The sequence below is a fragment of the Trichosurus vulpecula genome, chromosome 1, assembly GCF_011100635.1.
Source record: "Trichosurus vulpecula isolate mTriVul1 chromosome 1, mTriVul1.pri, whole genome shotgun sequence".
Lineage (NCBI taxonomy): Eukaryota > Metazoa > Chordata > Mammalia > Diprotodontia > Phalangeridae > Trichosurus > Trichosurus vulpecula.
This window is the reverse complement of record NC_050573.1, coordinates 83254962-83268359: the sequence shown is the minus strand read 5'-3', so window position 1 is coordinate 83268359 and position 13398 is coordinate 83254962. Positions and strand designations below refer to the sequence as shown.

General features: G+C 40.3%; 1 protein-coding gene across 1 annotated transcript in view; it reads left to right on the top strand.

The window, feature by feature from the left end:
* ARHGAP39 (Rho GTPase activating protein 39) overlaps positions 1–13398 on the top strand; it is a 283264-nt gene that overhangs the window by 68629 nt on the left and 201237 nt on the right. Inside the window, exon 2 of the mRNA XM_036742205.1 lies at positions 4653–5090. Within this exon, the coding sequence (XP_036598100.1) occupies positions 4653–5090 (438 nt within the window). The remainder of the gene's footprint in view (positions 1–4652; positions 5091–13398) is intronic.

Sequence of the window (13398 nt, the reverse complement as noted above, 5' to 3'; positions counted from 1 at the left end):
AGGTTAAGTAACTTGCCCAGGGTAACAATGCTAGTAAGTGTCTGAGGCTGGATTTGAACCTGAGTCTTCTTGAGTCCCAGGCACAATGCTTTATCTACTGGCTTATCTAATTACCCCTTTCTGTCTCTCTGGAGACAAATTTTCCAGGATTGAACCTTTAAAACAATTTATTTGGGCCTCATTTTGTAGAGACCAGATGCTAAGGTCACTCAGTGAGACATACCTCAAATTCACAGGAGAAGAAAGTAACGAAGTGGTGGTTGTCGTCCTTTGTTGTTGAAGAGGACCAAAATGATATCACTGTTAGAATTAAGTTGCGTTGTGTCCAAATGTGGCTGATCAGACCACTAAGAACTCGGAGTATCTTACCACAGGTCAGGCACAAATCCTCTGAGTGACTATTTGGGATGGATTCTCTAAATTTGCACATCTCACATTTTTTTGAACCACTTCAATTTTGTTTTGCTTATAGAGCATAGCACCTTCTTTGATGAGGGCACACCATGGAGGACGGTCCTGTTCCAGTGTTTCTCATGTCATGCAATCAGTTCCAAAGTTCTTCAGAGAAACCTTTAGAGTGTCCTTGTATCCCTTCTACTGACTACCATACCAGTGCTTGCCTTGTGTGAGTTCTCCATAAAATAGTCTTTTAGGCAAGTATATGTTTGGCATTAGAGCAATGTGGCCAGCCCATTGGAGTCTTGCTGTCTGCAGTAGAGTTTGAACACTGGGTGGTTTAGTTCAAGAAGGAACTTCAGTGTCTTGTATCTTACCCTGTCAGGTGATCTTCAGAGTCTTCCTAAGACAATTCAAATGGAAATGTTTCAGTTTCCTGGTATGGTGCTGGTATACTGTCCAGGTTTCATAGGCATGCGCCAATGAGGTCAGTGCAACAGCTCTGCAGACCTTTAGTTTGGTAATCAAATCTAATATCTCTTCTCTCCTTCACTTTTCCTTCAGAGCCTCCTAAACACTGAGTTAGGTCTGGCAATGTGTGTATCAACTTCATTATTATTGTGTATATCCCTAGAAAGTGGACTGCCACAGTTATATCCACAGTATTCAAAATTTCTCCATTTGCTGTAACTGGTGGTTCCATGTATAAATGGTGTGCTGCTGGCTGGTAGAGAACCTTTGTTTTCTTGGTGTTGATTGTTAGACCAAAATTAGCACAAGTAGCGGAGAATCAATCAGTACTTTGTAGCATCTCAGCTTCAGAGGCTGTATTGAGTGCACAATCATCTGCAAACAAAAAATCATGCACCAACTCACCTTCAACTTTAGTCTGGATTTGTAGCCTTTTTAGGTTAAATAATTTACCGTCAGTGTGGTAGCTGATCTTGGTGCCAAGGTCATTCTCATGGAAGGTGTCTGACGATATTGCTGAATACATCATGCTAAAAAAAAAGCATGAGAGTGTTTCACTCTGTTGGTGACTGGGAAAGTTGAGCACCTGTGAAAGCGTGCCATCATGAAACTGACACATGATACTGATGAACTTCTCTGGACAACCAAATTTTAACATAATTTTCCATAAGCACTTATGACTAACAGCATTGAAGGCCTTGGTTAGATCAGGGAATGTTATGCACAGACCTCTGTTCTGCTCCTGGCATTTCTCCTGGAGCTGTTGGGCAGCAAACACCATATCTACCATTCCTCAGCCCTCTCTGAAGCCATGCTGGCTCTCAGGTAGATGACCATCTTCTAGGTGAAAAAGCAACAAAGTAGGGAGGAGCTGTAGCTATTAAAAGCATTTTGGGAGATCAAGCTGGAGAGAATTGTGTACACGATTGTGTATGCTGCTTGTGATATACCAGCAGTGTCTCTGAACTCCTTTGAAGATTGCTTAATCTGTAATAAATGAGGATTTGGGTGTCAGGTCCTCACTATAAAAATGGAACCTTGTAGCCCTAGTTTTAAAATTTCAGGTAATTAGATTAATCAAAGGCTTGTAAGCGGAACAGTGTCCTGTTCCTAGGGCTTTACCTTCATCAGCACTTATCAGAAATTATTATATGATCTGGGAAAAATACAAAGATTAAGCAAGACATATTCAATACCCTTTCAGTATAGAGAAGCACTATACCAAAAGTCAAGCCAGCAACTATGTATTATGTGCTTACTTAATGTTCACAGTGCCAGCCACTGTACTAAGCACTGGAAATACAAATATAAGCAAAAAACAAAAAACAAAAATACTCTTCCCTCAAAGTCATGGTGGTGTAGTTCAGAGAATCAGAAATGGATTCAGCACAGAAGTGAAGGGTAGCAGGCCTGGGCCCTTCCTCAAAATGGTAATCTTGGGAGAAACTAATCAGTAGGAGTAGTGGGATGCATGGGTGGAGAGATTTTCCAGGATGAGAAGACCTATCATGTAGCATTGGTCCATGGCATCATAACTCTAGTCATACCATTTCCAGTTAGTAATGCTCTATTCTCCCCACCAGGATCCATGCATAGATACCAGGAATGAACTAAAAGGAACCTTAGGGATCAGCTAGTCCTGGAGTTTGTGAATTTGCCTGTTTAATATTTTGATAACTGTATGATATCAGTAAGTACATGAGAGAAGGGGAAACTCCTGAAGGAGAAGATAGTATTAGCTGGAAGGGAAGAAATAGCATTTAAGCTGAGCCATAAAAGACAAGTAGAATTTCAACAAGCAGATAATGAGAATGGAACTCCAGGGGAGAAGGGGAAACTCATGATAAATGGTCTCCAGTTTTTCAGAGACTGGGAAGGAGGTAGCGTAGGAGGCTAGTAAAAAGAAAAGAAAGTTTGAAATAGCCACTGTGGGGAGTCCAATATAGTGTCCATTGGGAAACAGCAACAACAATACAAGTGCTTGAATTGGCTGCACAATTAGAAGGACTTTTCAGAGATCATCATATTCAAGCCAAACTTAACCCTTTATCAGGTCAAGTCAGGAAGTCAGTAAGCATTTATTAAGTGCTTACTATGTACCAGGAACTATGCTAAATGCTAAGGATACAGCTGTAAGCAAAAAGATGGTACTTACCCTCAAGGAGTTTAGATTCTAAGAGTGGCTAGACAGCACATAAAAGGAACCTGAAAATCAAGGGGTGAGAGTGAAGGTGTTGAGGACATGTTGGAGAAAGAAGTGAAAGAAGCCCAGAGAGGAATGGACTGAACATGGCAGGACTGGACTCTTCCTGAAAATGAGGTTTCAGAAGAAACTGTGACCAGTCAGAAGAAGGAGCCACAGGGATATAGGTATCTTAGTAGGGGAGAAGGCTTCAGGGAAAGAGTGAGTCATTCACTTTCCCTTTGAAGACCTCTAGTGATAATTAGCTTCGAAGCAACCTATTCAATTTTAAATTAGCTCTACTTTTTAGGAAAATGTTCTTTATATTGAACCAAAATCTTTGTCTCTGTAATTTTCATTCGGTATGCCTGTTTCTGTTCCCTGGAAACAAAAAAAGGAAGTCTTATCATCCTTTCAATTGAAATTGAAAATTGAAAATGGCTATCAATATCTCATAAAATTTTTCTTCTTTAGGACACAGACTGTTTTTCATTTTGTCATTGTCAGTAATAAGTACTTGCCATTACAAAGCTGTGTGCTGAGAGTGCTGTTGATAAAAAAGAAAGGCAGAAAACTTGGGCCCTGCTTACAAGGAGCTGCCATTCTATCGAGGGAGATGTGTAAATAATTTCACCTACAAGATAAAGAATTGCGGTGGGGGGTGGGGGGGTGGGGGGAGAGGTGGCTGGAAAGGCCTCTTTCAGAAGGTGGGATTTGAAGTAGAAGTCAGGAAAACTAGGAATCAAAAGTGAGTCAGTCAGTGAGGAGTCAGAAGTGAGGAAGGAATGGATTCTAGGCATGGGATATGTGTAGCCACTACAAACAGACAGGGATGGCATATGGAGTGTTGAGTTCAAGGAACAACAAGTCAGCATAGTTGGATCATAGAATGCATAGAGGAGAATGAATGGTAAGAAGGAAAGGTAGAAAGGATCCAGGTTGAGAAAGGCTTTTAATGCCAAATGGAGGCTTTTATAGTTGATAATGGAAGTAATGGTAGCTGCTGGACATCATTGGGATAGAGTCAGGGCTTAGGACTTAAGGAGAGAGATTAAGTTCTGTTCGCTTTGAAATTAAGTTAAAGTTCCTCAGTCTCTGATGTTGGATCATTTCATCTTAGAGGTTAGAACTTTCTTCTTGGAGTCTTCAGTGGCTTTGACTCTAACACCTGAAGAAAGCATTTGCCAGGCCATATCCCTTTGGGTGATGGGGGTGGAAGTGGGGAAGGTGTTTCCCAGGATGATGACTGCAGGGCTGGGTTGGAGGCAGGATTGTACTGCCCTCCCAGAGCTTTGGGGTTTACTTCTCCTTTGGTCACAGTTGGTATTGATATTGGTGAGGAAAATAAGCCTTTTCTCCATAATGATTGCTCCCTTCAGTGATGGCTGCAGGGCCAGTGATCTGGAAGTTACTTCTCTTCCCCAAGCTCTTAGGTTCAGAGACTTGGGCTGTCTCCTTTGGGGTCTGATGAAAGGGAGGCTTTGGTTAAGGAGGTGGCAGTGGTTTGACTTCCCTGGCACATGCTCCTCCTCTTTTTTCCTCAGGGTGCCTTTCTCTTCTTATTATCTAATAGATCTTCTCTTTTTTGTGTTTCCCTTTCCAGGCTAGAATGGGTGGAAATCATCGAGCCTCGAACACGAGAGCGCATGTATGCCAATCTTATCACAGGCGAGTGTGTATGGGACCCACCTGCTGGCGTAAGGATTAAGCGTACCAATGAGAACCAGTGGTGGGAACTCTTTGACCCAAACACATCTCGTTTCTACTATTATAATGCCACCACTCAGAGAACTGTATGGCACCGGCCGCAAAACTGTGACATCATCCCTCTTGCCAAGCTTCAGACCTTGAAGCAGAATACAGAATCCCCGAGGGCCTCGACAGAGAATAGCCCTGGACGAAGTAGCAATGTCAGTCGAGAGGGCAGCACCAGCTCTTCTTTGGAACAAGAGCTAGAAGCTAGTGAAAAGGCTCAGGAGCAACAGGCCCGAGCCAATAGACAGTCAACTCAATTTACTACAGTGAAAGAAGAGAATGAGAGGTAAGGTGGTAAGAACAGACATCAATCAAATATAGACCAATGGAAGGTGGCAGTAGTCTGTCTTCTTCCCTATCTATGAGACCTTTCTAGGAAGGTCTTCTAGCTTTTGTGTTGGCAGAAATGAGACAGCCTGTGATGACTGTTCATAGAATGCCTCCAAGCCATTTCCCCCTTTGCTCCCATTTGATATAAGACTTGTGTTAAGGGAAGTGTCAGATTAAGTTTCTCCTGGGCCACTTTTATGCTTGTCCTATTTCTTTGCTTATCTTTTTTTAAAATTTTTATTTTTTATTTTGTTGTTACCCCATTACATGTAAAAAAAATTAACATTCATTTTTATTTTTTATTTTATTATTATCCCAATTACATGTAAAAACATTTAACATTCATTTTTAAAAATTTTAAGTTCCAAATTTTCTTCCTCCCTGCTGCTTCACCTTCTTCGTTTGAAGGCAAGCAATATGATGTTGATTATACATGGAAAGTTATACAAAACATATATCCATATTACTTGCTCTTCGTTCTTGATGTGATTTTCCTACCTGCAAATATGTTTCCATGTAAAAAATTTTCTGAGGAGGGAGAAGATGGTTAACTGTTTTCAGTTATTTGAAGGACTTTCATAGGTTAGACAGATGAAACTTGTTCTTCTTGGCTTCTGAGGAAGCAATAGGTTGAAAATGCAGAGAATCACATTAAAGTTGTCCAAAAGTGGAATGGGCTTATTTTTTGTGCCTTTCAACATCTCCATCCCACCTCCCTTAAAAAAAGACAACCTCCTTGTAAGAAATATATAAGTATGGGTTAGATTAGATGTTTTCTGAAGTTCTTTCAAGCCTTGAGAGTCATTGAGACTGAGAAGCTGGGCATTGTTTTCATAGTGGCCAACATTCTGCTGTCTTCCCCAGAAACTTTGTCTCTTTGCTTGGCTTCTCGGCTGTAAACTGGGTGTTGGTGATCATGGAGTCATAGAGGTGTGTGTAATACACTTTGAAGATAAAAACTCTGTAAGATATTATTGTTAAATTAAATACTACTGGCCTCAGCCTGACTTTGCTTCTTAGAAGCCTCCAGAAGCTTATACTTTTAGAGTAAGAACTCCGGACTAACCTTTGTTGTGATTACTTTTTCTAGATTTCCATAGAAGGGAGACTATAGATATATAACTTGGGGACAGGGAGGTCCCAACAAAGAGCAAGAATCAGGGCCCTCTCCCCCCATACTCAAAGTGGGTACTGGCTTTATGTGGATCTACCGATGCATAACCTACCTACCAGCCTTATCTTCAGGCATGGCTTAAGTGTCTCTGATGCCCTAATAGTCCCTGAAAAGCTTGGAAACCAGAAGTGAAAGTATATCCAAGTAGCTGCTCCAGAAGTCATAGTGTTTCGGTCTGTGACCTGTTCTCATTCAGCAAAGGATATTTCCAGGACCTTGTCAAAGATCTTGGAAAGCCCAAGAAACTCTGATGAAGCTAAACTCTCCATATGTGCATCTGGCACCCACTTGCTGAGAGGATCAGTGGCTGCTTATTGTGTGTTAAGTTACTCATGTGACTCTAGAGAAAAGCCAAAAGGCAGCAGAAAACAAATGAGAGTCAGCATGAGGGAGCTAGCCCCTGTCAGCTGTCTCTTTCTCTCTCTCTTAGATGGAAATTCCATCTGAGAAACCCTGCCTTTGCACACAGCTGGAGAGCTGTTGGTTTTGTAGTTGACACTACTCTCTGAACTTTCAGCTGGCAGGCTGCAATCTTTGTCTCTGCTATTGATGTAGCTAACCAACTCCTCCTAGTCATATCATTGGCTGCATTCCTTTCAGTCTTATATCAGAAATATAATGTGACAAGTGGCCAGGAGCAGCTGTCCATTTTGAGGTTTTGTTAGGGGGAAGGGAAGCAGTGTGGTATATAGTGAAGGGAACAGTAGACTAGGAATCAAGAGACCTGGGATATGTGACCCTGAGTAAGTGATTAATTAACTATACCTGAAAGAGCCTTAGATACCATCCAATTAATTCTCTCCCCTGCATTTTACAGGTGAGGAAAGTGAGGCCCAAATTGGAGAGAGAAAGGGATTTTCCCTAGGTGACACCAATTTTTAGTGCAGGCTAGAAAACAAACCTAGGTTTCCTAACTCTCTGCCTAAGGGTGTTTCCACCTTAGTTTTATTATCTATAAATGTTAAAAAAAAATGTTGCTTTAGTTTAATTCAATAAATATGTTGCGAGACGCCTATCTTCAAGACACTGTTCTAGGTGCTGTGTATGTAAAGGAAAATTAAACTATCCATGTCTTCAAGGAGCTTACATTTTCTGGGGGGTTAAAGGGCTCCAACATGTACATTAATAAATGCTAAGTATAAAGTGATAGAAGATAATTTTTAAAATTATTGATATGTTTTTTCTTTAACTGTAATTTCCATATAAGCCTTCTCCTCCCCAAACCAGAGAGTATGCCCTTATGAAAGAATTAATAAGAAGAATGGGGGGAAGAAGGGGAGAGAACTCAGCAATACTAACCAACACATTGACCAAGTTTAACAGTATATGCAGTGCTCCACAACCATATCCCTCCTTTTGAAAGAATGAAGGGAAGTTCATTTTCTCATCTCTTCTTTGAGGACTAGTTTATATACAAAGAAGGAGAGAACTGAATAGTAATACAAAGTTGATGGAGGTATGAATCGGTCCCACCATTCTGAAAAGCAGTTTGGAAAGCTAAGAAAGTGACTACAGTTCGCATTCCTTTTGACCCAGGTATCCTACTCCATCCAAGACATTTACCTCAAGGAGGTCAAAAGATACAAAGAAAGGCTCCTATATATACAAAAATACCTCAAACAGCACTTTGGCAGTAGCGAAGAACTAGAAAAAAATAGAGATTTTCATTGACTGATAGTAGTTAAATAAATAATGGTAAAGTGTATGGATACAATCAGAGGTGTGCTGGGAAATGTTTAATAGTTAGTTCTCTGAGAGAAAAAAAATAGTGTATGCATGACATACTTTTAAGTTTAATCTGCATTATTGACGTTTCTCCATCACTTTGTTCCATCTACACAATTGACAAAACAATAAATCAGTCCCTGATTTGTAGCATTTACCTGTTTCAGAATACTTATGCTGAAAATAGAACAATCAGCTTTTATGAACTGATATGAACCAGCTTAAGCACACCACTAATGGAATATTTTTATGCCATAAGAAATGTTGAATATGAAGAATTCAGAATTAAAGAAGACCTAATTTAACTGTTGGCAAATAGAAGTAAGCAGAACCAGGAAACCAGTATAGCAAATGATTACAAGGTAGACAGATGGGTATAACCCACTTAAGGTTATAACTGCATAAATAGAAACACTAACAAAATAAATGAAAATGAATGCTGTGTAATTATAATTGTCAAGCTTGGTCCTGAAGACGATTTTAGAAAATGCATATCCTTCGCTTCTTTGAGGAGGTGGGTGACTATGGTTGCTGAATATTGCATATACTGTCAGACTGAGTCAGTAAAGGAGGCTGAGAAGAATCGGTCAGATAACAGGAGATTTAGAAGAAAGCAATGTCGCTAAAATCCAAAGAGGAAGGAGTAAGCAAGAGGAGAGAGAGATGGTAGGCAACTGTGTCAATTGTGGCAGATCTATACCAGGCATTGGTAACCTTTCTTGTGTCATGAACTCATTCAGCAGTCTGGTAATGCCTCTTGACTCCTCAACATAATGTTTTTAAATGAATAAAATAAAATACATAGGATTACAAAGAAAACCACTTATACTGAAATATAGTGATTAAAATATTTTTTAAAAAACAGTTCATCCCCAGGGAATCAAATAAAAAACTAGTTGAAAGAATGAACAACTTTAACAAAGTCACAGGACATAAATAAACCTATGTAAATCATCAGCATTTATATATGCTACCAACAAAGTCAAGCAGGAAGAGAGAAATTCCATTCAGAATAACTGCAGACTGATATAAAATACTTGGGAGTCTGCCTGCCAAGACAAATCCATGTACTGTATGAGCAAAATTAGAAAACATTTTTTGCACAAATAAAGACATCTAAACAATCGGAGAAATATTAATTGCTCATGGGTAGGCCAAGCCATATAGTTCTCCCTAGGTTAATTTATTCAGTGCCATGCCAAATTACCAAAAAGTTGTTTCATAGAGCTAGGAAAAATACTAACAAAATGCATCTGGAAGAACAAAAGGTCAAGAATATCAAGGAATCAATGAAAAAAGTGTGAAGGAAAGTGGCCTAGCAGTACCAGATTTCAAACTATATTGCAGTTATGGGGACAGTCTAGTACTGGCTAAGAAACAGAGTGATGGATTGGTGGAATAGGTTACATACACAATAAATGGTAGGAAATGACCTTAGTAATCTAGTGTTTAATAAAACCAGAGATGCAAGATTTGGGGGTAAAAACTCACCATTTGATAAAAATTGCTGCGAAAACTGGAAAGCAGCTTGGAAGAAACTAAACATAGACCAGCATGTCATACTGTGTACCAAGATGAGGTCAAAATAGAAAAATAGTTTAGACTTAAAGGGCGATAATAAATTTTTTTGGTTTTTTTTTCTTTTATTGTTTTTATATTAATTTAATTAATTTAATATTATTTAGTTTTCAGCATTGATTTTCACAAGAGTTTGAATTACGAATTTTCTCCCTATTTCTACCCTCCCCCCCACTCCAAGATGGCGTATATTCTGGTTGCCCCATTCCCCAGTCAGCCCTCCCTTCTGTTACCCCACTCCCCTCCCATCCCGTTTTCCCTTTCTTTCTTGTAGGGCAAGATAAATTTCTACACCCCATTGCCTGTGTATCTTATTTTCTAGTTGCATGCAAAAACTTTTTTTTGTTGTTTTTGAACATCTGTTTTTAAAACTTTGAGTTTCAAATTCTCTCCCCTCTTCCCTTCCCATCCACCCTCCCTAAGAAGTCAAGCAATACAACATAGGCCACATGCGTATCATTATGTGTAACCCTTCCAAAATACTCATGTTGTGAAAGACTAACTATATTTTGCTCCTTCCTAACCTATCCCCCTTTATTGAATTTTCTCCCTTGACTCTGTCCCTTTCGAAAGTGTTTGTTTTTGATTACCTCCTCCCCCATCTGCCCTCCCTTCTATCATCCCCCCCTTTTTTTATCCTCTTCCTCCTTTTTTCCTGTGGGGTAAGATACCCAATTGAGTGTGTATGGTATTCCCTCCTCAGATCAAATCTGATGAGAGCAAGATTCACTCATTCCCCCCTCACCTGCCTTCTCTTCTCTTCCTACAGAACTGCTTTTTCTTGCCACTTTTATGCGAGATAATTTACCCCATTCTATCTCTCTCTATCTCCCTCTCTCAATATATTCCTCTCTCATCCCTTAATTTGATTTTATTTCTTTTAGATATCATCCCTTCATCTTCAACTCACCCTGTGCCCTCTCTCTCTCTCTCTCTCTCTATATATATATATATACATATTCACATACATATATATACATACACACAGATATACATATATACATACATACACACACATATATATATATATACATACACACACGCACATATATATGCATATATATATATATGCATATTCCCTTCAGCTACCCTAATACTGAGATCTCATGAATGCAACACATCATCTTTCCATGTAGGAATGTAAACAAAACAGTTCAATTTTAGTAAGTCCCTTGTGATTTCTTTTTCTTGTTCTTTTTCTTGATTACCTTTTCATGCTTCTCTTGATTCTTCTGTTTGAAAGTCAAATTTTCTATTCAGCTCTGGTCTTTTCACTGAGAAAGCTTGAAAGTCCTCTGTTTTATTGAAAGTCCATGTTTTGCCTTGGAGCATGATACTCAGTTTTGCTGGGTAGGTGATTCTTGGTTTTAATCCTAGCTCCATTGACCTCCGGAATATCGTATTCCAAGCCCTTCGATCTCTTAATGTAGAAGCTGCTAGATCTTGGGTTATTCTCATTGTGTCACTAGCTTCCACTTGCTCCAATCTAATTTTGAAGGTAGTATTTTCTTCAGTGGTCTTTTGGACCTCCTTTTCCATTTGGCTAATTCTGCCTTTCAAGGCATTCTTCTCCTCATTGGCTTTTTGGAGCTGTTTTCCCATTTGAGTTAGTCTGTTTTTTAAGGTGTTGTTTTCTTCAGTATATTTTTCAGTATTTTTTTGGGTCTCCTTTAGCAAGTCATTGACTTGTTTTTCATGGTTTTCTCGCATCCTTCTCATTTCTCTTCCCAATTTTTCCTCTACTTCTCTAACTTGCTTTTCCAAATCCTTTTTAGGCTCTTTCATGGCCCGAGACCAGTTCATGTTTTTCTTGGTGGCTTTTGATGTAGGCTCTTTGACTTTGTTGACTTCTTCTGGCTGTATGTTTTGGTCTTCTCTGTCACCAAAGAAAGATTCCAAAGTCTGAGACTGAATCTGGGTGTGTTTTCGCTGCCTGGCGATGTTCCCAGCCAACTTACTTGACCCTTGAGTTTTTCAGTGGGGTATGACTGCTTGTAGAGTAAAGAGTACTATGTTCCAAGCTTGGGGGGATGCGCTGTTGATTTCAGAGCTATTACAGCCTGCTCTGCCACACCAGCACTCCTCCTTCCCCCAGAACCTCCAACCCAGACTGGACTTACATCTTCAGCAGGCTCTGCACTCCTGCTCTGATCCACCACTTAATTCCTCCCACCAGATGCTCCTGGGGCCAGAAGCAACTGCAGCTGTAGTTGCCCCACCTCCACTTCCCCCCGGGGTGGTGGCTGAACCAGGAACTCTGTCACCCTGTCCCCAGCAGCTTTTCCCAGTAACCTTCTCTGTTGTCTTTGGTGTTTGTGGGTTGAGAAGTCTGGTAACTGCTGCAGCTCACTGATTCAGGGCGCTAGGGCACGCTCCTGGTCTGGTTGGTCCGTGCCGCCCATGCTGGGCCCTGCTCTGCTCTGCTCCGCTCCACTCTGCTCCCAGTTCTGTGCAGGATAGACCTTACCCAAAGACCATCCAAGCTGTCCTGGGCTAGAGCCCTGCTTCTCTCCGCTGTTTTGTGGGTTCTGCAGTTCTCTGTTGTCTTTGGTGTTTGTGGGTTGAGAAGTCTGGCAACTGCCACAGCTCACTGATTCAGGGCGCTAGGGCCGGCTCTACCCGGCTCCTGGCCCACGCTGGGCTCTGTTCCGCTCCCCGCTCCGTGTGCAAAAGACCTCACCCAGCAACCATCCAGGCTGTCCTGGGCTGGAGCCCTGCTTCCCTCTGCTATTTTGTGGGTTCTGCAGTTCTAGAATTTGTTCAGAGCCATTTTTTATAGGTTTTTGGAGGGACTTGGTGGGTAGCTCATGCTAGTCCCTGCTTTCCAGCCTCCATCTTGGCTCTGCGCTCCCCCCACTCCCCTGCCATAATAATAAATTAAGGGAGTATGAAAAAATGTACCAGTAAGATCTATGGATAAGAGAAAAGTTTATGACCAAACGAGATAGAGAACATCATAAGGAAGTAAAATGGATTTTGATTCCATGAAATTAAAAAGATTTTGCACAAACAAAACTAAGTGCAGCCAAAATTAGAATCAAAACAGGAAACAGGGAAGATTTTTACTCCAGATTTCTCTGATCAAGGCCTCACTTCTCAAATATATGGAGAAATGAATCAGATTTCTAAAAATACAGGCCATTCACCTTCTACATAGGCTCCCCAGGGATTAACCGGTACCCCACCTAGTATTTAGATTTTTTTTTTTCTTTTTTCGCGGGTTATAGGTGGGGGTCCGCTCTTTTACTGCTGGTTATTCTTCTTGCTCAGAAAATAATGGTTAATGGTTAGGGTGGTTCCCAGTTGAAAAGTGATAGAGATTCTTACTCATTCCCACCATTGCGGGGGAGGGGCATGGCAGAAGATACCAATGTTAGAACACAGATTTTTTTTTCTGATCTCACTCAAAATTTTTAAAAATGAATGTTAAATTTTTTTACATGTAATTGGGAAATATTTAATGAAATAAAAATATATTTAAAAATAAGTTCACAGACACTAGGATAAGAACTCCTAATCTATAAAACTGAAAAAAAAATCATCAAGTTTGGCAATTAAAAAATCCTTAGTAACTTTGGAGAGAGCATTTTCAGCTGACTGATGCAATCAGAAGCCATACTGCAAAGGGCTGAGGAGTGAGCAAGAGGAGAAGAAGTGAAGGTAGCAAGTGTAGACAGTTTTTTTAAAGGACTTTGAGAAAGAAGGGATAGCTTGAGGGGATAGTGGGGATTTTTTTTTCTTTTATGGACAGGGGAGACAGGCCATTGTAACAACAGTGTTACTAGCA